Source organism: Cynocephalus volans, chromosome 11 (genome assembly GCF_027409185.1).
Source record: "Cynocephalus volans isolate mCynVol1 chromosome 11, mCynVol1.pri, whole genome shotgun sequence".
Classification (NCBI taxonomy): domain Eukaryota; kingdom Metazoa; phylum Chordata; class Mammalia; order Dermoptera; family Cynocephalidae; genus Cynocephalus; species Cynocephalus volans.
Window position 1 is genome coordinate 125,427,044 of NC_084470.1, and position 27,205 is coordinate 125,454,248.

The 27,205-nt window shown below is 35.6% G+C and overlaps 1 protein-coding gene across 5 annotated transcripts in view; it reads right to left on the reverse strand.

The window, feature by feature from the left end:
- CAMSAP2 (calmodulin regulated spectrin associated protein family member 2) overlaps positions 1–27,205 on the reverse strand; it is a 132,477-nt gene that overhangs the window by 91,791 nt on the left and 13,481 nt on the right. For all 5 annotated transcript variants that reach the window (XM_063113591.1, XM_063113590.1, XM_063113589.1 and 2 more), the window contains exon 2: positions 13,297–13,556. In XM_063113591.1, coding sequence (XP_062969661.1) covers positions 13,297–13,556 — 260 coding nt within the window. The remainder of the gene's footprint in view (positions 1–13,296; positions 13,557–27,205) is intronic.

Sequence of the window (27,205 nt, forward strand, 5' to 3'; positions counted from 1 at the left end):
GTTGTTTCTTTTGCTGTGCAGAACCTTTTTAGTTTGATATAATCCCATTTGTTTACTTTCTCTTTTGTTGCCTGTGCTTTGGGGGTTTTATTCATGAAGTCTCTGCCCAGTCCTACTTCTGAAGTGCTTCCCTTATGTTTCTTTCTATGAGTTTTATAGTTTCAGGTCTTATATTTAAGTCTTTAGTTCATTTTGAGTTGATTTTGGTATATAGTGAGAGGTATGGATCTAGTTTCATTCTTCTACATGTGGATGTCCACTTACTAAAGAGACAGTCTTTTCCCCAATGTATGTTCTTGGTGCCTCTTTGAAAGATCAGTTATTTTAAGTATGTGGGTTGATTTCTGGGTTCTCTATTCTGTTCCATTGGTCCAAGTGTCTGTCTGTATGACAGTACCATGCTGTTATGGTTACTATAGTTTTGTAGTATAATTTGAAGTCAGGTAGTATATGTAATGCCTCCAGCTTTAATTTTTTTTTTTTGCTCAGGATTGCTTTGACTATTCATGGTCTTCTGTTGTGCCTCAGCAAATTAGGTACAGAAGTAATGTATCTCAACACAATAAAAGCCATATACAACAAACCCACCACCAACATAATCCTGAAAAAATATCATTCTTGAACAGGAATAAGACAAGGCTGCCACTCTCACTACTCCTATCTAACATAGTATTAGAAGTACTAGCCAGAGCAATCAAGCAAGAGAAAGAAATAAAGAGCATCCAGATTGGAAAAGGCAAAGTCAAACTGTCTCTGTTTGCAGATGACATGATAATATATATAGAAAAACATAAAGACTCTACAAAAAACTCTTAAGAGCTGATAAACAATTTCAGTAAGGTTGCATGATCCAAAATCAAAATGCAAAAATCAGTAGCATTTTCATACTCCAACTATAAGAAAAAGAAATCAAGAAAGCAAGTCAATTTACAATGGTCACCAAAAAAATAAAATACCTAAGAATCAATTTAATCAAGGAGGCAAACGATCTCTACTATGAGAACTACAAATCACTGCTGAAAGAAATTAAACAGGACACAAAAAGATGGAAAGACATTCTATGCTATTGGATTGGAAGAATTAACATTGAGAAAATGTCCATACTACCCAAAGTGATCTTTGCAATCACTTTGCAATACAGATTCAAAGCAATTCCCATCAAAATAGCAACATTTTAATCTTCTTTTATATATTTTTTAAAAATTATATATTTATATTGAACACTTCAAGAAAAAAAATCATTATAATGATTTCAAAATGCAATCCCTGGATTCAATAAATATCCTTTATAATTATACCTAACCAATGTCTAGAAATGTATGTAGACATTAAGTCAACACACACATAAAATAAGTAAAATAATGATGTAAACTATAAATCTCAAGGACGGGGATCATGCATGATCAGTTAAGTCACTTTGACATCATGTTTTTTTTAATAACATGATTCACATTTGTTTCAATCACATACACATCCATTGCAAGGGCTAAGTTAGACTGCTGATGCTAACAACTTAAAACTATTATCTTTGTTGCCTTAAAAGAAAATTTGGTTTAATAAAGAAATTCAAGAAGAAAATCTCAGGACCCTGAACAGAAACTTTCAATGCTTGTTGTACACTACATTGGTGTAAACAAAGGTTCAAATAAGGCTAAGAGAAAAGAGTGTTTCCTCTTCCTAATTAAGACATAATCTAACAAACAAGTGTACTAGGCATTATGTAAAAACTAGCTAACCTTCAAGATGTTACCAACAGATGACTCCTTATATTAGCAACTAATCACATTTAAAAGAGCCTTAGCCAGTGTTACAAAACCATTTAGAGTAATATTTATGAATACAAGCATAACTGTTCTTTTGTCTTTTATATAGAATCGTCTTTGAAATGCTAAAAGTGGGTTCCAACTGTGGTTCTCTTCTGGTGTGAGAAGCTGCAGGTGTACACAGGATGATATGTTGCTTTACCTTCTCAAAGTACTCTTTGGAAGCAGTTGGACATTATTATAATCTTATGGGACCAGTGTCATATATGCAGTCTGTCAGTGACTGCAATGTCATTATGTAGCTCATGATTTTTTTTTTTTTTTAAGATATCTAAATTAGGAGAATACTGTTACTCCGGAATAGGCCAGGTCTCAGAAAAAAGAGCTAAATCACCTTATAATTTACCATCTATCTAAGTTTAGTAATCTACAATGAATGTATAGTTATCCTTTCTCTTTTTAAAGATGAAAAGTCCTAGTTAATATATACTTAATTCATCTTCAATAATCATCAAAAATTATCACTGGCAGGTCTATATCAGACAACTTTGTAAGTATCTCAGCTTTAGCTACTTTGTATCTTCTCTTATGAACATGAGATTACAAACTAAAATATGTAACTTTCATTACTCAGAAGTGAATTATCTATTTTACAGACAAAGTTTACAGCAACTTTTCCCTCATACTTTAGTTGCTAGCTCTAAAAATCGGGAAAATTAAAAAGGATACACATCTGAAACCGTAGTATATACTACACTTCAAGTCAAAATAAGTAAACGTTTTTATATAGGAAAATACACTATTTAAGAAAAACATGGGTATGATATTTAGTTTCCAGTACCAACAATATTATTTGACCACTGTTTTCTATAGAATAAAGCAATTTAACAAACGTATATTCTTTAAATGTGGGTTTATAGTCTATCTGTGGATCATACCTAAAGTCAATTGAGTTGCTCATGATCCATATTTTTTTCAAATAGAATAGAAAAAAAATTAAGTTACAAAGATAAGTACTTTTCTTTTTGTAATATATGTGTAAAGCAGGTGAGAATCTTGTAGTAAAATGTATTCCTAACTGTGGGTCACAAAAGAATTTTAAACCACAAGACCAGATGACTACTAGGGTCTCTATAGGCTCTAAAATTATACTTCTATAGTTAAATCTGTCCTCAACTGGAAAAAAAGGTCAATGGGTGGCTTTTTTCTTTATTTAATGTTTAGCTACAGTTCTTTCAATATCAAGCAACAGAAACTAACTGTTGAATTAGCTCTGCTAATTTAAGCAATAATTGGGATTTACTGAGGAGACACCGAATTAATTCACAGAATCGTAGAGAAGAGCTGAAACACTGAGCTCAGAAAGCACAGAAATTGAGCAGCTCCAGTGGCCATGCACAGGAGCTCACAGACTTCTCCCTAGGACACTGCCTCTGTAAGACGGGGCGGCTCCAACCCCCCTCCATCACCGTGCTGGGATTCCCCTCCATTCAGGTTCTCAGATTCACAGAGAACAATCTAATCAACATACCTTACGTCAGATATCTTAACTCTTAGATCAATCAGCAACGGCCAAAAACAGAGTGAGGAGCATAGATATGTTCTCTGAGGAAATAAGGACTATCCACCACCCCAGTTTGTCTAAAACATCTCTTTATGACCAGAAAAGAACACTTCATTTATGCTCCAGGCATAATACTCAGTTCAATATGAGAAATATAAAATATATGTTATCAGTGATAAAGGAGAATGTGGATTCTACTTATGAACAAGATTTTTAATATAATGAACATCATATTGAATATTATAATAAACATATTTTTCGTTTCACATGTGTTTTTTGAAAACTTAGGTTATTATAAGTTCTATTTTTCTAAACCAATGTTGTGAAAATGAATCCTAAAGTAAAATTTTTTAAAGTTAAAAAATTACTTTGCAAAGTGCATCACTCTATTTTTGTAAATATATATCTTTATATGTCAGTAGTCATTACAAAGATCTACATAAGAAAAGAGTGCCTTAGTCAGGTGACCAAAACAATTCCCTTTTCTCCCTACTATGTCCATTCTTGGGATTTCTACCTTGCTCCCCTCTCGCCATATTCCCCTTCATTGCTGCACATTCTCTCACTGTTTTACATCCTACTTCATATTGATATTCTCTGCTGATCTCTCCAGAGATCAATGTAGTGTATAATCCACAAGCACAGGAAATGTATATAATCTACAAGGATAGGAAAAAGGATGCCAGCACAATGTATTTGTACCACAAAACTATTGGGTTAGGAATCAAGAAGAACTGGGACCTATCTCTGCTCTGTCACTAACTAGCCTAGCTATCTGATTATGGTCTATACATATCTTCTTTCTACACCTCTTTTAGCAGGAACTGAATAAGTATCTATTAAATACATCCATCCATAAAGTTTCCTTACTTGTCAAAAAGAGATGGTAATAACTGTCCTATTTATCTTCTCTGGGTGTTATCAATAATAATAACATGTAAATGCTTTTCAAGCTATTAAGCACTACAGATAGTAGAAAATTTATATTTGTTTTTTGTGGAAAGCTATATGGTATAAATGGAATGAGCATGGGCTTTGGAGTCAGCAGATACAAGTTTAAATTCTAGCATCAGAAGTTACTACCTATTTGGCTTTGAGCAAGTTAACTTTCCTTTTGGAGTGAGTTATAAATCAGCTTCCTCATCTATAAAATAAGAATACTATCACTATAGATCACATATTGCATTAATAAACATTTGTAAAGTATATTCCATTTTCTTCATTCTTCATTTCATCCCCACAATTCCACACCTTCAGTCCTATCCTATTTCCACATTGTAGCTTTTTCAATCCCACAACCCCTCACCCCATGTCTTCTAAGAGCAACTTTAGGGAAAAGATCATCCATTTGATCACCAACCCCTAGCCCTGAGCATAGAGCAGGAACTGAATGTTCATCAGTCTTCATGGTAAATAAGTAACATAAACTAAAAAATTAGATATTCCATCAAAATGCATATCAATCTAATTTCATTTTTCTATACACACAAAGATCCATTTTCACTTATACACAATTCTATCTTTTTCAAGAGGTACTAAGAAGAAAAGAGAACTTAGGATGAAACTTAGAGAGCAGCCTTTATCTTCTCATCAAAAATAAGAGCTTTAGGAATATCAGCTCAAGATTTTTAAACTCTAAAGCTGTTCCTTTACCTCAAAACTGCTTTGGTTTTTTATCATTAATAGGTTAAAAATATCAGAGTTCAAAAGCACCAGGAGCAACAGAGGATGGCAAAATGAACATCTAGACCCTGAGGCTCCCAGAAGAATAGAGTGAAACCAAGTAGCCAGTTTTTCCCAGCTTCTAGTAGTTAACTACCAATTAATTAATTAAGGTTGACATAAGGGATAAAATCATTTTTGCCAGCCCTGTTCTAGGTTCTCTTTTTTATCTCCCATCTCTGATGAGTCAAAAAATTATCTCAATTCTACCTTAAAAATGCCCTTCCCACTCAATCCCTCCCAACTCTGATGAGTCAAAAAATCATCTCAATTCTACCTTTAAAATGCCTTTCCCACTCAATCCCACTTATACATCTCTACCTCTATATTTGTTTAGTCCCCTGGCTATTTCAACAGCCTCCTAAGTGGTTTGTCTTCTACAATACCAGTGACTTCCTGAAACACAAATCTACTGATATCCTCTCTGGTTTAAAACCCTATACTAGGTAGTTCCCTGTCACTTCCAAAATAACATACACACTGAGCATGGCATAAAAGATCATCATGCCCTGTCCCTGTCTAACTCTGTGATCTCATTTCTCATCATCTCCCAATACGTACCTAGTGCTAAAGCTACAACCAAACCCCTTGCTTTTCTTTCTACACTCCCTTTTAACATCCCCTTATACTCCTATACAATATTTTACACAGCTTTCATTTCACTATCTGGTAAATTCCTTCACATCCTTCAAAGCTCGGCTTAACATCAGGATAGACTTCAGTGCCTCTACACTCCTAAAACATCTGTATTATAAGTTGGTTAGTTTTCTATAACACCCACTAAAAAGTAGACATAGAAGAACAGAAACTCTTTTTAATCACAGTAGACGGTACAAAGTACATTGCAGAAGCTCCTTAAATAAACTGAATAAATTAATAAATGGTCTGGCTGAATTCAGTTTTATTTTACATATAAAAGATTTTTGTGAGATAATATGATAAAATAAGCACCATTCATCAAGTTATTTCTATGAGAAAGTTAACTTTGAGTTCCAAATAGATGATTACAAATAAACAGTGACTCTAACATGATAAACATGGTTAAAATATATCTAAAGATAATGTGAATTTGTAACATATTTGATGCATATATGTCACCAAAACATAATGAAATCCAAATTAGGTACATAATGAGTGGGAAACAGAAAACTGAGTTCCAACACTGTGCAAGAAGAAAAAAACCATGTTCAACAACTATGAGAATTTAAAATAATTTTTCAGAGACAAGTTCTGCTTATAAATTTGCAAGGCATTCTCACACAAGAGTGACCAGAAATTAACATCTCCTCACCTACTATTCATACTACATGTACATAACTTAATACTTACATTATCCTTTTCCTCTAAAGTGGAATTCTTAATCTTCTTAAACAGGAAAAGGTTTTCTTTTTAAAGCCTCTACATGAGTAAATTACACTGAGTTCCAACAGATGACAGCACCATGGAAATCCACAACAATAACTGCCAAACAGGACTAATATGTTTAAAAAAAAAGAAAGAAAGAAAGGAAGAAAGAAAGAAGAGAAAAAAGAGGGACAATGCAGTGTTTCTGATATCAGCTTCTCTGTTTTCAATACCTTTCATGTATTCAGCAAAAATAATGGTAACTAGAGGATTACTTTGCACATTCTTAAATATCAAGAAACTCATGTCCACCCAGACTCTATCACAACTGTTTCATCCTCTATCACCAGTCATCCTACTTAACTGCCAGTTACTCCCACAGTACATGAAATTAACATAACCTTCAAGACAGGAACTTCGAAAAGAAGCCTGCATAAATTACCAAAATTTCAAACAAACCACCAGGCAGATTTCCAGGTAACACACCCTTTCTATTTCCTTCCACCTCACCACTTTCCACTTACCTACTAACCTTGGCAAAGACAAAAATACAATTTAGTGGTTAACATAGGATTTACAGTTAAAGCAGAGATGGTCAAAATCCTGCCTTCACTACTTACTATACTGCTCTATGACCTTAGTTATGTTCTCAAAGCCTCTGTTTCTTCATCAATAGAACAAGGACAATATTTCCTGTTAAGGTTGTTGTAAGAATTAAATTCTGTGAGATAGAGTGTAAAACTTAAACACACTGCCTGGCACATAGTAAACTAAATAAAAAGAGCTACCAGACGGTCTGATAGGTGAACAAGTAAATAGATATAAGCAAATCATAAAGATATGAGAATAGACTGCAATAATTTACACAAAGCTGAAGGTACAGCAATTCACGAAGTGTTTCAAAGTGTTTTGCAAAGTTTTATTTGTTTAATATAGGCAAGGAAAAAATAAACCAACAACAATAACAAAAAAAAGAGAATAGAAAAAACTTATTCCATGATCCTGTAACTCATAAAAAAGTTAAAAATGTTTAACCTTAACTCACAGCCTATTTATGATCTAATCCCAAACTAGTTTTTAGCCTCATCTCACATTTACCCCTCCATGTAGTCAACACTTTAATTTGTCATACGTAACATACTTCCACAGTTCAAATTTGGGTCTAGCAATTTCTTCAACTCAGTTGCCATTCTCACCCCATTCTTTTCCTACATACTGAAATCCCATTAATCATTCTATCCTATGACACCTTCCCTTATTATCCTCCCTAGGAGGGATCATCACATCCACCTCTAAGTTCCCTATGTCAACTGCTTAAACTTAAATTTATTTATTTTTTTGGTGGCTGACCAGTGTGGGGTAAACTTAGAGCATTTATTTCATGCTGTCAAATTAGTTTTTTTTCCCCAGTTTTCTTCCTCACTAGATTTTTAGCTCAACATCATTCAAGTGGAGTTATCAGTGGTCAGCTGGATGCACAGAACATAAAATATGTTAAAATGAAATAACACTTCTTTTACATATAGAAATACGCTTCTTGAGGGTAAAAAATATTTCCACCATCTTTCTGGGTTTAACCACAGCTTCACTAGCCTTCCCATTATAACAAAGCAGTATAATGCTAGTAGCACAGATGTCCAATAACTTTTTAGCTTATATTTTTTAAATATCTAAAAACATTCATTATAATACTGACAATTCACCAGAGAATATTTTATGCCTTACTTATCCAGTGACATATCAGCCTACTTTAATTTCCATTAAGTAAACAGAATATTCAATCTTTCTGGTATTCATTAAAAGAAAGGACTTCAAAATAAATTTCTAACTTATGAAAGATCTGATTAAGAAACCTTATTTTACAAGTCACATATGAAACTCAATCTCAAAATTCCATATCACACATAATATATACATGTATATACAGATCAACATTTACTTAAATAGTTTTATATATGGCAACTCTTAATTCATATATATGCAAACAGGGTTGGCAAGCTGATCCACAACCAAGAGTTTGATCCATAACACAGTCTACAGTTTAGATAATAGCTAGGTAAACATGATTCCAAATTAAATGCGTAAATCTGCTTCACATCACAGCAGTATAAATTAGAAAGTCACAGATCTAGCTCATGTAGATTCTAATTCTAATTCTGCTACCAAGTAGCAATGCTACGTTAGGAAATTAAACTTTCTAAGCCCTAGCTGTGTATCATATGTATAAAATGACTCTGGATTAGCTCAATATTTCTCATACATTCTTGATCATAAACATCACCCAAAACACTTATTATAAATACATGTCTCGACATGTATACACATTCTAATTTAACAGCTCTGACTAGAGGGCCACAGGATCCGTATTCAAAGTTCCCCAGGTAGCTGTCAGGAAGTTTTACATGCACTGGTTTCTGATTTCTAAGGTTCCTTTTGGCTACAGAATTTCTGAATTTAAGATCCTATGACGATGATCAAACCCCCCAGCCCAATTTGATGATACTAAATGCAATTCCACACAACTTCATTTTCCTATGGAAGAAAGTTCAAAACCTTCTCCTTAAAAAACCATCTTCTTTAGCATTTGGCTCCATTTGCCTGAAATCCCTCAATTTTTAAATCATCCCTAATACCAATATTTATTTTGATAAATAATTTGATAGATAACATAAGTTTGGGCTGGAATATACTTTTAGTTGAAAGATGTTTCTCTGTGATCTTAATGCACACAACTCTTCCTCTGGTCACCACTCAGTCATACATGTACTGTTAATTCATGCATATATATACAGGCCGAGTAATGCCTTATCCAAAATGCTTGGGACCAGAAGTGTTCTGGATTTCAGACTTTTTTCAGATTTTGCAATATTACCAGTTTGGTATCCCTAAATCTGAAAATGTGAAATCCAAAACTCTCCAAAGAACATTTCCTTTGAACATCATGTTGGCACTCAAAAAGTTTCAAATTTTTGGCCAGCTGGTGGCTCACTCAGGAGAGTGTGGTGCTGATAACACCAAGGCCCCGAGTTCAGAACCCATATAGGGATGGCCACTTAGCTCACTGGGTGAGCATGGTGCTGACAACACCAAGTCAAGGGTTAAGATCCCCTTACTGGTCATTAAAAAAAAAAAAAAAAAAAGCTTCAAATTTTTGAGCACTTTGGACTTTGGATTTTTGGATTAGGGATGCTTAACTTATATTCACGTTAGCTCTTAGAAGTGTGTGCTTTTTAACACTGTGACTGTATACTGTTTACATTTGTCCTTTTATTTGTAATATTCATGAAGCAGATCACAATTACAATCCATTCTATCAATCTTACAATGTTTATGTACTGAAATAAACTTTAACATAATTAATTCGCTTTAAGACACAGTATCTGAAAATACCTTCCCAGTAATATAAATACAGAAGACACTTTAAAAGATAAGCTCTCTCTCAAAATTACTTTAAAAGCATTTTAAAATTTTTACTTTAAAGTGTTTTGTTCTCAGGACAAGTCAGTTAGCTCACTTGGGAGAGCCTGGTGTTGGTTCCCTATTCCAGCTAGCCACAATAAATAAATAAACAAACAAACAAAACAAACAAACAAATAAATAAAATGTTTTGCTCTCAATATACCAGCTAGCTGCAATAAACAAACAAACAAATAAATATATATATAAAATGTTTTGCTCTCAAAAACATTTTAAAAGCTATACTCTCAAAATTTGTCTTTAAAAGCACTATAATAAAAAGCATATACTCTCCAACACCATTTCTTATTAAAAAAAAATTCCTCTCAAACCCCACTCTGAAATTAATAAGATCTGCTTATTAGTCAAACTTGCCTTAGTCATGCATCTTTTCTTTTTAAAGACTGGTTACTAAAATGAACTACAGAAAAGACATGTTAAAGCTTCAGACTGCCATTTATGGAATACTTGAGTTTAAACATTTAGAGAAGTTTTCAGTATGTATTCTCATTTCCTATGTCTGCTTAAATGATACTCATTTCTGTAACAATCTATCAGAAACATTTATTATATGCAAACACAGCACTTTACTTCAGATAATGACCATTTCTATTTAAATTTAAATTTTTTCTCTATATTTTAAAATAGTATAATTATATATAAAAATTTTAACAGTACAGAAATATAACAAATAAAAAATGAAAGTTTCCATTTATCTCTCCTGCCTCCTTATAACCTCATTCCCCAGAGGAAACCAAAGTTAACAGTTTGGTGTACATTCTTCTAAAAACTATTGTCAACACATATGATTTCACTGGGAAGTTTTATACTGTCTGAGACTTTGATCAAAAAGACTTAGTACTAACATTATTTCTTAAAAAGTTAGTATGATACTTTTGCTACCCACCACACATGTTTTTTTCCTAAAAGGCTGTGAGACAGCATACAGAAATAAAACATCCCCAAATTACTAACGTAATTTAGAGGTGGAAAGTGGTGCGAGAGGTGTTCAATATATTCAGTACAATGAAACACACTGATAATTTGAAAAACTCTTATTTTACTCTTAAAAAAACCCAAAAAAACAGTTTCTTAAGGAACAAATTTTTACCAATAATCTGAGAAATTTTCTCACATAGGCTTTAGGAAAATAGTAATGTAATATTACAATATCATCAATCAAAATGTCAAAGCAATTGGAAAACTTTAAATCAAATTGTGACAAAAATTCAAAGTATGCAATTCAAACATAGGTCAATGAATATGACACTGCTAAGGGTTAATATGATGTAGTCAAGTAAGAAATTCTCAAGTTCTAACAACCCACAAATAGAAGTTAGAACCAGAGAAACAGAGAGATACTATAAAATTTAAATGACATTCTATTAATAATATTTTAATGCATTCAAAGCTATCAGCAAGATCAATACAGTCAGTACGACCTTACCGCCGAATTCCTCATTTTCAATTAATTCTACAAATATCTTCAAACTGTATCTTCATGCAATCTGAGGTAGAAAATATGTTAAGTTTGTTTCATTCTGATTAAAGAGGATCTAAAAGAGATAACCTACTTTAAGGACAACTAGGTTATCTAATAATGCATGTGTGTGTGTATCTGAGAGAACAGCTACTAAGCAAACGCTAACGCAAAAAGTCATCAATGTGCTTTGTAACTATCCACTCAGTCTTGAAACATCTGAAGCAGAAGTAATCACAGCAAGAGCTTCCAACTAGTTGAGTGATTCTGGAGGAGCTGAATGTGAGATACTGACAGGACACCTAAGTAGAATTCTGCTTGCCCCTGGAAACTGTTCACATATATGATATGTACACAAAGCAGGTGTACAAAAGTCAGAGGATAATCATAAGGTAAATTTGGAGCCGTCAATGAAAGCTGAAAATCTCATATGATAATAGATAAACATGCCTAGTTATCCTTAATAATTCTATTGTAAATTTGTAACTAAATTCAATTTACTAAATTATTCTTGAGTCATTATTCTCCATTCCTTAGAAGTATTAAAATATGTTTTTTAAAGAAGGAAAATACGCAAAAATCAAAGTAGGTGTTGGAAAAATATAGGAAAATGGTCAGGGCCCCTCAGATGTTCAGAATCTTGCCAAGCATTTGATGTAAATAGGTACATGTACCCAGGTGTTCCTTGGTTACTGTGTAATGTAATTGTGCATGTGCACCCAGGTGTCCTGGGTTATGGACTTAAGTATAAAGGAAGAGTGGCTTTGATCCACAGTCTCCCCCATCCCTGGGATGCCCGGTGGGGGGTTGGGGGGGTGGCATGGGGAGGCTGCTATTGCTGGAGGGGGTTGCTGCTTAGGGCCCCAGGGACCCTCCACGAGGCTGCCACCACTGCCAGACCTGTAAGCTGCTGGACCTGTAAGCTGCTGCTGCCATTGATGAGGACTGAGCTCGTGTCATCTGCCAATGGCTCCCAGGATCTTTTCCAATTACCTAGCCTGGACCTGCATGTGAGGGGTCTGGTGACCCAGTCTGTTCAATGGGTTTGAAAGGCCTGAGCCCTAGCTCTGACAATACAAATGGAAACTTAGTATAACTAAAACAACAAAACATTTTGGCTTTAGTTATAATTTGCCTTATTCGACAACTGGCATATTTGTGTAGCTTTACAGTAGGTCATAACCTCATTCAGTACTAGATTGGGTAAACTAATTTCTGTTCACTCTTCTTAAATTTTATAATTTCATTTTAAAATATGCTATTCTACATATACCCCTCCCCTTCCCCCAAGCAAAACTACCACTGTCATATGACAACATGATTTAATCAAATGTGTACGACCGTTTTTCTTTCTAATACCATTCTTGATGATGTTTGCATTTTGTGCAACTTAAGTGAAAGGAGTACAAGGGACTGAAGCAGCATACAATGAACTTAAATATGTGGATTTATGTCTCCAAAAACTATCTATGAGAGAGTTCCTAAATGCTTATCCTAGGCCAGCGTAGAGTCCTTCTGAGTGTGTTTTCTCAAGAATGAGTTAATGGTTATTAAATAAACTAAAATATCTGATATGTAGAAATTTACCAAGAGGTTATTCAAGCATGTAAATGAACACATATCTCAACTCTTTCCTAAAGAGAATAAAATCAAGGGTCATTTTTATCTCTTCTAGCTAGTCTCTACAATGGAAAAAATAAGCTTTATAAGTTGAATAAAAATTACGTTAAAGTAGTTGGAAGTTATGTAATTGTTTCCTCCAGTTATAAGAGGGCACTAAACATTCCAAAATAGTTAAAATCTTCCTTTATTTGGAAATGAGATTTATAAGAAAAAGATGGTTTTTAAACTCTAGGTGCAGATGATAATCCAATTTCAAAACATATTTCCCTCAGTTTTATAGTACAATTCACACTCAAAAGTATGCACTTCAAACTTAAAATAATCTTGGGTATACAAAGACTCACCATCTGTATGGGTTTCTTGTGGAGATCTCGTTCATTTACCAATTTTTCCTGGTCAGTGACATAAAGACCTTTCTGTGCTAAAGCCTGGATTACAGCATCATGGCCCAAAAGGGGTTTTGCAGCATCACTCTTGAGAATGAGACTCCCAGCACGACAGTACAGTTCAGCCGATAGAAGCAAATTAACAACAGGTGGTTTGATGTGTTCCTGGTCATACTGATCTGTGTAAAATGGTTCTCGAAGTTCCTCTGGTACATTTTCTATAAAGATTAAGGGAAAAAATTCTCTTACAAGATTTTTATAAAAGAAACACAGTTTATTTAATAATTATTATTTATGTCACAGAACTTAAGATTCCCTCTAAAAATAACAATAACTCTTTTCTAAGATTCCTTCTAAAATAACAATAACCCTTTAATTGAAGAGATGATTTACTGGACCTTGGCATATAATCTAGAATGACAGAAAGATACAAATTTTCTTTCAGAAGATAGCATTCTGAGTATATTCCAAAAAAGGACTACAAAGCAAACAAGGGGAAGTTTTCTGAGTCTAGTGGCATACAGTCAGTATTCTCACATGCACAGCCACATCTACAGGATGAACAGTAAGATTTTCAATAACTAATTTTAGTGAATCTCCTCACATGCAAGCAGTCAACCAGGAAATGTACTATAACAGCTATTTCAGGAAACTGTTAGGCCTTGACAACTGTGAGTCATTTGCCCAGTTTTACAGCTAATAAGTTGCAGAACAGAGACTATCTAACTTATTCTGTCCCTCTGCATCAACGCCCCTGGTCTCTCCTTTCTTGCTTAGCCTGCTGAATCTCCTAAGGGGGAGTCACAGCTATTGTTTAGGATAGAGTTACTCTTAAAAATCCCTTACACTAGTAAACCACTGATATCTCCACATTCCCACTGACCACTCTCCATCCTACCTGAAAAAGCCTTCTTGGGCACCCAATTGATAAGTTCCATGAAGACACAAGAAGGGGTAGTTTACAAATGTAATACGGAAAGAAAACCAAATTCTCCTTCCAAGTTTCTTTTTCCTGCTAGCCTTTGTTTCCCTTTATTTTTATTTATTTATTTATTCATTTATTTTTATTATTTTTTTTAAAGATGACCAGTAAGGGGATCTTAACCCTTGACTTAGTGTTGTCAGCACCACGCTCTCCCAAGTGAGCCACGGGCCGGCCCTAGCAGTTTCCCTTTAAGAATGCCAAGCCCCCCTCTCCCAATGTCTACTCCCTAACTTTAGAAGCTGCCTTTGAATCTGATGGCAGCAAAAGTACTAAAACAAACAAGAGAAACAATATATTTCTCATTGTTTTACAAGTTTCCTTGCCTCTTTTACCTGTATTTCTTCCTCTTAACTCCCCATTTCTTACCTGGGCTTTATGCTTCTCATCAAAGCAGGACAAGAATGAGATTTGTCCCCTAAAGGAGAGGTAGGGGTATCTAAGAGGTTAACACGGACCTGCAATTATAGAACCTGACAACTCTGGCCTGAGACTTATTCCCTCACCTATCTTTTCTTTGTAAAGTGAGGTTCTCAGGGCCAACCATACCATTAATGATTTTAGCAGTCTTTTGAACAGGTAGCTCTAGTTTAAGCTCAATAATGCCACAGTACTAATAAATATCAGCATCTCAAAAAATTTATTCACAAAGTTTATTAATGTACTCCTTAGCAATTTTTACATTAAAGGTTTTGGTTTTTAGAAGTTTTTGAAAAGCTCTTACTATTCAGAAAAATATCTTCATCACACAACATTACAGCAATCATTGCATCCTCATTTCATATACTAGCATGGTTCTGGGGAATTCAAGGAATTAGAAATAATCCTTATCCCCAGGGAGCCAACAAATTACAAAAAAAATCAGATATACAGACAGGTAAAGTTAAGCAATTCAGAAACGAGATACAATACTAAGCAGTAAATGATTAAGCACCAAATGAAAGAAATGAACAATTAAGTACTCAGAATTCAGAAGAGGAAGTATCACAGTGGGATGACATAACTTTACCTTAACGAAATAGGATAGAAAGAATAGGCAAAATTTGTTTAGTCATAAAAAAGAGGCTTTCTAAATAGAAGGGGGAAAGGGTGTGAAGAGACACCAAACTGAAGAATTTGGGTGGAGAGAAGAATTCATGTAGGAGAGCAGTGAGAGGTAAAGCTGGAATGGGAGAGGTTGGTGATTAAGACCTGAAAGTAATATTTATCTATATAAACATAATATTTACCTTTAATAGCTAACAAAGAGTTGCTGACAGTTTTATAGAAGAGTGACGCATTAAGATTGATGTTTTGGGGCACTGAATCTGGTATTCAATATTGATGGCTGTAAAAGTCAGAGATAGAAGATTATTTTATAGAGATAAGAAAATGAAGTTGGAAAGCAGTAGAGAAAAAAGGAAGTGAAGGACATAAGAGACCCAGGAAGAAAGCAAAGAGAGGAGTCAAGATGGAAATCAAAGATGATCAAGTCTGGGAGGGAAACGATGATATCACTAATAGAAAAAAGAAAATTGGAGGCAGCACCAATTCTGGAAGCAAGATCATAAACACATTTCTGGACATGTTGAGATTGAAATGAGAGCAAAAATATCTATGTGGAAATATCCAATAAGCTGCTGGAGATATAGGACTCTGGAAAGAGGGCAAGAGTGAATGTATCAATTTGGGATTTTGGTGACATCTAAAAATATCATCCTCATTTAATAATTTAAAACACTTTCTTTCCTTCATAGCTGCATTACCCAGTAGTGAGCCAGCTTTAAACTTAATATAGCTGCCTCAGCACGATACATAAACTCAGTTGCAAAACTGTAGAATATAGTGCTGGCATTCATTTAAGCCAAAAAGAAGTTATTTAATAGAACAACTTTAAAAGATAATTGATTTTAGGATAACTATTATAAAATGTTTACATAGTGGATTTTTATTTCCTGTATAAATAAAAAAATGACTAGTATATGTGACTTAATATCTAAACATTAGCTGTGCAAAGAAATGTGAGTGCTCATTATTAGGGTTACAAATTTATCTATCATACTTATTCATCCACCTAACTTTTACTTACTGCTTTTATATCTGTTTTCACACATAATCTTCACATCTTGGTGAAACTGGCAAATCAGGTAATATGCAGATAGATAAGAGGAATACATACTAATACTTATTAAGGACCTGCTATGTGTCAGACACTGTCCTGAACATGCATTCTGCCATTTAATTCTAACAACCCTCTTATCTGCATTTGACAGACAGGGAACTCAAGAAAGGATATCTTACCCAAGGACACATAGCTGATAAATACAGAGTTCTAGCTCTAAACCATGTAGATAAACAGACTTAAAAATAACAATGGTTTGCCAAGAGCACAAAGGAAAAAGGTGGAAGACACAGAGCCCAAGGGCTATTTCCATTTTATTAAGGAATACCCACAAACCTGAGTTGTAAAAGCATGAGTTTTTAAAAGACCCCAACTCAAGAAAAAGGGAAAGAATCCATATCAAATCAAAGAATGTTTCAAGAATATGACAAGAAAAGATTTTTCAACCCCAAAATAGGTCACTTTAAAAACAAGTCTTCTGGAACAAAATATGCTTAAGAAAAAACTTCAAGAATGTCTACCATTTTACCAATGGTACAACACTATTATTTTTACAAAACTTTGAATTGTATCACATTAAAAAAACAAAAACAAAAACAGCATATTAGAAAATAAACAGGCCGAGGGCTAGCCAGTTAACTCACTTGGTAGAATGTGGTGCTGATAACACCAAGGTAAAGGGTTCGGAAAAAACATATTGGCCAGCCTTCAGAAAAAACAAGGCAAAAATCAAAGACATTTCATTCTCTCCCTAACCTCTGTAACACAAAAAGTAAGAAATTAATACTTACGGAATGGCTGAGTGAAATACACTAATATTTAAAGTATAAGAGACACATTTTTCTCATGCCCCAGGACTTAAGCAGAACCTCCTTAATCATGTTATTATAAATCCTGACTAGATCTAAGTTTTGATATAAACATTCACTTGAAATGCTTGAAATACAGGTAGAGGGAGTAGAGACAGTACTGCTCAAGGCAATTTCCTATAAACTTAGATTAGCTACCAGTTGCATCCTTATTCCAGCAATTGGTAAAGATTTCTTTAAAACAATGAAGGGTGGGAGGTAGGAGAGAAATGCATTTTAGAAATATCATCACACTAGGGCTGACCCCGCGGCGCACTTGGGAGAGTGCTGCGGCGCTGGTGAGCGCCTCGGCGCTCCCGCCGCAGGTTCGGATCCTATATAGGGATGGCCAGTGCGCTCACTGGCTGAGCGTGGTGCGGCCGGTCACAAAAAAAGAAAAAAGAAATATCATCACACTAAATTTATCATGGGAACACCTCCTTATTTTCCAAATCTAAAAAACTGTTTCTAAAATATTTACTAATAAAGAATTCATGAGTTTCAAAAAGCTCCGATTAAAAGCCACAGACTCAACTCAAAATTAACTGAAAGACATAAAAATGGTCAATAACATGAAAAAAAAAATTCTCAGTATCAGTAATCAATGAGATATGTTTTTGCCTGTCAAAATGGCAAAAAAAAAATTTTTTTAATCTACTGTTGACACAGATGTACTGAAATTAATACCCTCATACATGACCAAAGGGCAAGAACTATATCTGTCTTATTTGCCATAATATAAATCCCCAGAACCTAACTCAGTGGCTGGTACATGGTAAGGACTCAAATATTTGATAAATGAATGAAAATGTCACACACGCATACAAAAAAAATTCTAGTCATTAGCCTTTTCCTGAAGAGATTCCCAGATTTCAAATTTTCCCTTAAATACCTTCCTGATTCTGTGCTAGTAATCATAATTTATTCCTTGTACCTGCTTAGAAAAACTCTGTTTTCTCTTGGGCCACTCTTTCCTATTATAACAGCACTCCCTCTCAAAACCAAACTTTTCAGTTAACCTGCATTCACCACCTATATTCATTTCGAAATGTGACAAAAATTTGGACTTTGAGAAAGTATGGGCTTTGGATTAAAAAAGACTTGGTTGAATCCTAATTCTACCACTTACTTGATATGGGATCTTGAGTACAGTAACACACTTCTTAGTTCTCGTTTCCCCGTATTCCACAAATGTGCTCCCTGCTACTACTCTGACCTCAACATCCTCTATACCTCCCACTGGCCCACCACGCTCCAGACACCCACATGTTTCTGTTGCTAGAACCTGCCAAGTTCAGACCTTTTAGCCTGTGCACTAACTGTTCCTTCTGCCTCTACTGTTCCTCCCTTAACCACACGGTTGGTTCTTTCCATTCAGATCTTAGTTAAATGTTATCTCCTCAGATATACCTTCCCTGACCACCCAATCAACTATCCCAATTCTTTAGAAAGCAGTTATTATTGTCCCATAATATTTTGTTTATTTCTGCCTCCTCTTATTATAACATACCTCAAGCAGGACACTTTTCTGTTCTGTGTCACTAGCATGTCAAACTGTGCCTGAAACACAGCAGGCACTCAAGTATTTACTAAAAATATGTGAAGAACCTAAACACAGTACCTTTCCTTCATAGAAGGTACCAATTAAAAGTTACCTCTTTCTCCACTTCATTACCAAACAACGTGTTAAATATTGTACAAGTGCTATACAGCATTCCTGAGCTTAAATTACCACTTCTACTCTTCCAATTACCCTACGAGACCAAAGTACTTCTGAGCTCCAGATCCTTATGAGCTACCAGCCTACACAACTCTTCACTTGGATGTCACAAAGAAACCTCAAACTCAAAGTGGGAGCCAGGTTTCTCAGTGACCAGGGGAGTTACGAATATGGAAAATAGAAAGACTAGAATGAACTCCATGGTGCTGGATGAAATGGGAAGTGTCTGTATGAATACACAGTGTTAAAAATATATCTATATTTCTCTATAGATAATGAAAGAAATAGATGTAGCTATATGTTATGTACATATGTGTGTGTTTGCTAGCTCTATCTGCTAAATAACACTCCACTAGCAATAAGCCTAGCATCTATATCTTGGTTTCTAATATCCTTCCCACTAAAAGGAACTCGAAGAAGTGGCTGTTTCCAGAGCTGGGATAGGGAATGTACAAGATGAGCTTTAAATATCTTTTTGTATATGTGTGTACATGTTGTGTATATGTGTGCACACATGTGTGTACCAGAAAGTAAGGAAATGCTAACAAATGATGAGGCCATGTCAAAAAAACACAGGATCCAGTTGGAAGGGGATCCCATTGGCTAACTCCGGAACAATTTTTGAGCATCAAAATAAATAATGATAATAATAAAGAATTATAACCCATTGAATAAAACATGAATGGAGTCCATCCTCAAAGAAATAAGAAAGAAGGGATGCTCATCCTTGTAGTGGAATACCAAATAAATGAGAAAAAAATGATAGCAATAATCAATAGTAATAATCGATTCAGGAAAGAATCATTATTGGATATAAAATGGTGGGTAAAAGTTTGATAAACAGGATACTTTAAATGATCTCCCCATAAACTACTTATTAACTAAAAATGGAAAAATAGTAATTTTATAGTAGAGAAAACTGGCAGATACCAGTTTAACCAGGTGATCAGAGTTAACACCACCAATACTGGAACAAATATATGTCTCGTGCTATGATTTACTGAGAACACATCTCTTCTGTGGCAGTCTTGCCAGACTTGAATAACCTGAATCTAATCATGAAGAAACACTGGGCAAATCCAAACTGAGAGACATTCGATAAGACAACTGGCCAACTGCTTTCATAAGATAAAAAGTACATTTTAATAAAGGGAAAAAGATCAACACTGAAAGGTCAAACATTTTGGGGATACTGGGAAGGAGGATTTCCCACCTCCTCCCCACCTTACTGGCATTGTGTATGAGGGAGAGCATCAGGTTGTCGTGTTCTTGGAAGGAAAGTGGGGGTAAGGAGACTTTTCTCTATCTGAATGTCATTCCTCTGGGGCTGCCTGGCTGCCAATTGGTTTGTCTCTAGGTGTCTCTCAGGCACCCTTGCCCAAGTCCCTTGTGGAATGCAGAAATGGTGCTGTGCAGAGTGGTGACAGGGCACCATACACTGGCAGAGAGACAGGTGGTGGGGGTGGTAGTGGCAGTGATGAGCAGTGTGTAGGAGTGGGTCATCCTGAGGGGAGGAGGGAGGAATATAAGGAAGGGAGTAAAGAAGGAAGTGGGAAAGAGGGAAGAAAGCCAAAGAAGATGGGGTAGCACCAGAGGGCAGGAGTAGCAGGGGTTTGGGATATGGTCTCCAGTTCCTGGGTCTCCATCAACTCTCATCTGGGGAGCAGGTCTCTGTGAACTTTGTTTTCCTTCATACTGTCTAGGTATTCTTATTGGGGCACTGCCAACACCCAAGCCAGGATCTCATCATCATCCCACTCATTCAGACCAAAGGTAGAAGGGAACATTTGCTGAATGAGGGCCCAGCACTCCAGAGCAGAGTAGAGCAACACATGCAAGCAAGGTGATGGCCCATTTGGCCCCTACACAGAAATGGCTGCTTTTACCAGGTACACGGGGAAAAGGAGGTTTGGCAAGATCTAAGACAATGTCCAGAGAAGGGGCTTGATGCCCAGCTCAGCATATGGCTCAGGGTGCTCAGTCTTCAAAAGTGTTAATGTCATGAAAGACAAACACAGACCAAAGGACTATTCCAGGTTAAAGGCGACTAAAGAGATATGATAACCAAATACAATGCATGATCCTGGACTGGATCCTGGAATGGGAAATAAGATAGCAATAATGAACATTAAAATAACTGGCAAATTTGAATATGGCTATGGACTAGATAATACCATATCAAGGTTAAACTTCCTGATTTTTAACTGATATTCTACAAAATATCAAAACTATTCTTCAAAATATCAATGGCTGGCCCCGTGGCTCACTCGGGAGAGTGCGGCGCTGGTAGCGCCGAGGCCGTGGGTTCAGATCCTGTATAGGGGTGGCCGGTGCGCTCGCTGGCTGAGCGTGGTGCAGACCACCCCGTGCCGAGGGTGGTGATCCCCTTACCAGTCAAAAAAAAAAAAAAATTAAAAACTATCCTTCATTTTAGGAGATACACACTTAAGTATTCAGGAGTACGGGGGCAAAATGTCCCTAATGCTTTCTCAGATGGTTCAGAAAATACTATACATATACACACACATACATCATATATATATAAAACATATATATGCATTTGTGTGGGAGGGAGGAAACAGAAGAGAGAATGATAAACAAATAGAACAAAACATTAACAATTGGTAAATTTGGGTAAAGGGTATCGGGGAGTTCTTTGTACTACTCTTATAATTCTTATATGTTTGAAGTTATGTTGAAAAAACTTACAAAACCTCAAAATGCCCAAAACCAATTCCCCGAAACTTGGTCATTTTCCAGTGTTCCCTGCATCAATGAACTACACACCACTATCCATCCAGTTGCACAAGCCAGGAACCTAGGTATTACCACTAATGCCTCCTTCTCCCTCAATCCCCAAGTAAAATCCATCATGGAATCCAGTCCGAATCCATCCCCTTCTCATAGTATCAACTCACATCTCGCTGGTCCACAGGCAATCAGCACTTTTCATCTCAATTACTGCATTTATTCCTAATGCTGTCTTCCTATATTCACTCTTGTCCCCACTCCAAATCATTCCCTGCTGTAGCCTGAATTCATTTATCTCCCATAAGCAAATTTGGTCATGTCACACACATCACTACCATCACCATCCCCAAGGGTTTTCAATGACTTCTCACTTATTTAATGATTCAAATCCTTGCTCTTGCCTACAGGAAAAGGAATGATCCTGTCCTGTCCCTGCCAGCCACATTCAGTTCCTGGAAACCATACTCTCTACAGAGACTTTGCACATTCTAGTCACTTGGTTTGAAATGCTCTGTCTCCCTATTCTTTACACCCTTTCAGATTCTTGTGGTCCACTGACCCATTTACTTTGGTCCATCTCCCCCAATAAAGGGAAAGAATATAGCATTTATCCTGCCTTCCCTGTACCTCAGTATAATGTGCTTTTACTCTGGAGACTATTCAATTTTACTGCAAATGATGAATATGTTTGTAGTTCATAAAACATAGGTAAAATGTTTTAAGATATTTTAAGTAAACATAAGTAGCCAGGAAGCAAAATATTTGTAAGACATAGACAGAATTTATAGAATGTGTTAAATAAAGGTAAGTAGTTAATAGCATATGTATATTAAACATAAGAAAGGGATGGAAAAAACAAGAGATACTTAATACTCATTAGGTACCTTGGTACTAAATATTCATGATACACTAAATATACAAGGTACTAAATACTCATGATTAGCAAATATACATGGGAGTCAACAAACACTAAATATACATGAACACAATATCCATGAGTCACTAATTCAGCTACCCATTTATGACACCCATTCTGGCCCATGTGTCCTTTGTCCAAGGAACACAAAACCCATGGCTAATCATCAGGCTTACTGGCAAGCTACAGCTGTGGCAGGCATGCTTGTCCCCTGTGTCTCTCTGATAGAAAAAGTGTAAGACACTGGCCTGTGTGTCTCTGTGGGCCTCCCTGTTTGTAACTCAACTCTGTCCTGGTGACCACACCTTCAGCAGGGAAGGCTAATGTAGCAGAAAGAGATGGACTTATGACCATTGTATACTGCAGGATTCAAGGAATATGTGGTCTTTCCTCCTTGCTTGCACCATATCCTAAGTGTAGTAACATAGCCCATCTCTTTCCTCTTGCATCTCACTGTAAATTGATTTAACAGATCTTGTGATATCAGCATTTTAAGTTGCTCTGTGAGCTTGCTGTTCCGTGACCTCTGGGATAGTTTGCTTGGAGTATATTTAAAGGCTACCATTGCATCAAAGTAATTTTCCATACGGCACTCAGGGTAACCAAATAATAAAAGGAAATTTCTTTTTAAGAGTATTCCAGCTAATAAATGAAGAAATCAGGATAGAGGGATAACTACTTGAGAGCCTCCTGGTAGAAGTACATAACACCTATAAAGTATACCTCCCCCCTAAAAAAAACCCAAACTTGAATGCAATAAATCCTATAGATCTGACTACCAATTTATAAGAAAAACAGAGAACAAAGACAAACTTGTTAAATAATACAATCAAGGTCCAGACTATGCGAAACTTTATAGGACCAATATTGTTGTTTATCCAACAAATAAACTATAAGGAAGATAAAATGAGATGCCTGTACATTAAAAAAAAAACTTAAAGAGATGTATCAACTAACTGCAAACTATTACCCTTATTTGGATGCTGACTGAAACAAATGAACTATAAAACAAAAAAAATAAGAACAAAAACATTTATGAGACAATCAGAAATGTTAATACTGATGAATGGTGTGATGATGACTGCTCTGTGACGATGGCAGAGCCATGGTTATGTTTAAAAAGAGAGTCTTTGACTTTTGGAGATACATACTGTACATTTATAGATGGAATGATATGATGTGTGGGATTTGCTTCACATAAATGGGGGGTAGTTGTTTACAAATGAATCAAGATTGACTACGAGTTGATGACTGTGGAGGTTGAGTAATGACTACATGAAAGTTTATTGTTATTGTATGTATTTGAGATTTTTTATAATCAAATAGTTCTGTTTCTTTAAAGAGAAAGAAAAAAGCAGGAGGAGAATGCAGAACTTTCATTCAATGATTAAAGGAGAGCTCTGAATGGTATGGTACATGGATGTGAGGCCTACAACTACTACAGCCATTTTTTACCATGAGAAAAGACAGCCCAAAAATGAAATCAACACATGAAGAGCACAGGTAAAGGAACCACAGAAAAATGGAGCTGAAGCCCCAAGCAAATCAAATCCAAAGCCCATCCTACTTCAGGACTTTTTCAGTTAAATGAACCAATACATCCTCTTTACTGTTAGCCAATTTCAGTTGGATTTTCTGTTACTGCAAGTGAAGATAATCACGAAACTGACACAATGTCCCATTCACCTTCATCCTAGTCACATTTCTGTCTCCACATTTCCCTTAAAATGTGGTCAGCAAAGTCATCAATAACTTCCTTGCTGCTCAATCCAATGGATCTTTTTGAGACTTCTTGCTTAATCTTTCTCAGAAACAGCACCTTACGCTCACTCATCTTCAGTGTTCCCTAGGCTTCTGAGATGCCACACTTCCCTGGTTTTCTTTCTTCCTCTCTAGCTACTTTATGCCTTGCTCTTTTGCTGGCTCTCAAGTCTGGGTCCTTCCTCTCTCCATAATCTCCCTCAAAGTGACTGGCAGTCACCCACTTTGATTTTAATTACCAACTACATCTCTCATCCCTGAGATTTGCTAAACTCCACACATGAATTTCCACACATGAATTTGTTCCTCAAACTCAATGCTGTTCTCTACCACTTTCTTTCATATGCACGTACAATCTAGCCCTCTTCCATTGTTCTCTAAGTAGAATCAACCTTATCGCTTCCCAAGATCTCATCTTTCCTTCCACATATCCAATCAATCTCCAATCTTTTACATTCACCCACTTCTCTCCATATCTATTGCTACTATCCAAATTCAAGCTACAATCATCTCTCACCTGGACCATAACAACTTCCCAATTGGCTTTCCTCTTCATAACTCTTACTCCTACTCCAATCCATTTCCTACTCTGCGTCCAAGATATCTTTTTTTAATTGTGGTAAATTATACATAACATAAAATTTACCATTTTAACCATTTCTAAATGTATTCCAAGAGATCTTTTGAAAAACAAATTTCTGATGATGTCACCTTGCTTAAAACAGAAACTGACTGGCTCAGGGTCCAGGTGGAAAAGAGACTAGATCTACAACTATACCTTTTGAGTTTTGAATCTGTGCTTGTCCTACCTATTGAAAACATACTTTTAAGTGTCAGTAAATTTTCAAGAAGCTATTATCAAGACCTGCTCTAGCATCTATGTAATAATCATCTATAATAGAATATTTCTGCTGTTTCAAAATCTATTATAATACAAAATTCTACAAAACATATAAATTAGAGAACAAGTTTACATGGTCAGCAATCTCTTTATTTGAATATCATAAAAAAAAAAAAAAAAAGAATCTTGAAAGTAGTAGTAGAATGCCACCAGAAAAAAATAAACCCATCTACTTTGAAATTTTCCTTTGCTGAGGACAAATGTCTTTTAAAATACAGTCATGCATCACTCAACAATGGGGATACATTCTGAGAAACGTGTCATTTAGCAATTTCACTGTTGTACAAACATCAAAGAGTCTACTTACACAAAGCTAAATGGTGTACCTACTACACACCTAGGCTATATATAGCCTATTGCTTCCACCACCGCATATATGTCATCCGTCATTGACTGAAACCTCACTATGCAGCACATGACTATATTTCAAATGTTTCAAACTAGTATACATGGAAAACTAGATCCACTGAGCGAGGGGAGTCTAAAGTACTTAAAATATGCATACAATTCCCATTTTAGAGATAGAAAATGGTACAAAAGAGGGACTGGGAATGGGGAAACACTGTAGCTTCAAACTAACTTTTAAAGATCATACACATCCCTGTACCAGCCAGCATCCCCCTGCTCTCCTCACCACCATTCCTACCAAATCATACACATACATCCCAGAAACCTATGGATGTGAAAAATGGAGTGGGGAGATAAACATTTATTTCAATTATGTTTCCCTTTCTTTAGCTCGAGAAAGGAGGCTACAGGTACATCATGAACATGACTAGGCATAATACTACAGAGTGCAACTATGAGGGTTAAAAAGGCCGTTCAAGCTCCTCTCTATTGCTGTATTCCTAGCCTTTGCTTTATCTTTCCTAGTTTGTAATGAAAAATATTTTTAATCAAAAGAATTCTTTAAAATAATTATAAGAAACACAATATCATTCCATAATGGGAAATAGGATATCCAATGCCAGCCCAAGTGTAAGACTGATAAATTCTAACACATTGCAATTATAAGTTTTCTTCTAAGCAACTCAAAGTAGTATATGAATACTCATCATGATTATTCAGCAAGTAGGAAAACTGAGACAAAAAGTACTTTAGGAAAATGCCCCAGAAAATAAGAGAGTAAGTGGCAGAAGGAGAACTGGAAAGATGCTACTGTGTGGGCCTTTAATGTAAAATGATTCAAATTATTAAATGATTTAATCTAAATGATTAATTTAACTTAAATGATTAATCTAAAATGATCTAAAATGCTGATGAAGAGTCAAAGTTTAAAAAGAAAAGGAAAAACTGCCAGGCTTAGGATAGAAAAAGTGCTAAATGTGATCAATGAAACAATTATTATCTCAGCTAAAGCACCAAGCTTGTAACTACTAATAAATACATAATATTCCATTTAAATACTATTATTTGTTTTTTTTTTTTTTTTTTTAATTTTATTTTGTCGATATACATTGTAGCTGATTAATGCTCCCCATCACCAAAACCTCCCTCCCTTCTCCCTCCCCCCCTCCCCCCCAACCATGTCCTTTCTGTTTGTTTGTTGTATCAACTTCAAATAATTGTGGTTGTTATATCTTCTTCCCCCCCCCCCCGGTTTGTGTGTGTATGTGTGTATGTGTGTGTGAATTTATATATTAATTTTTAGCTCCCTCCAATAAGTGAGAACATGTGGTATTTCTCTTTCTGTGCCTGACTTGTTTCACTTAATATAATTCTCTCGAGGTCCATCCATGTTGTTGCAAATGGCAGTATTTCATTCGTTTTTATAGCTGAGTAGTATTCCATTGTGTAGATGTACCACATTTTCCGTATCCACTCATCTGATGATGGGCATTTGGGCTGGTTCCAACTCTTGGCTATTGTAAAGAGTGCTGCGATGAA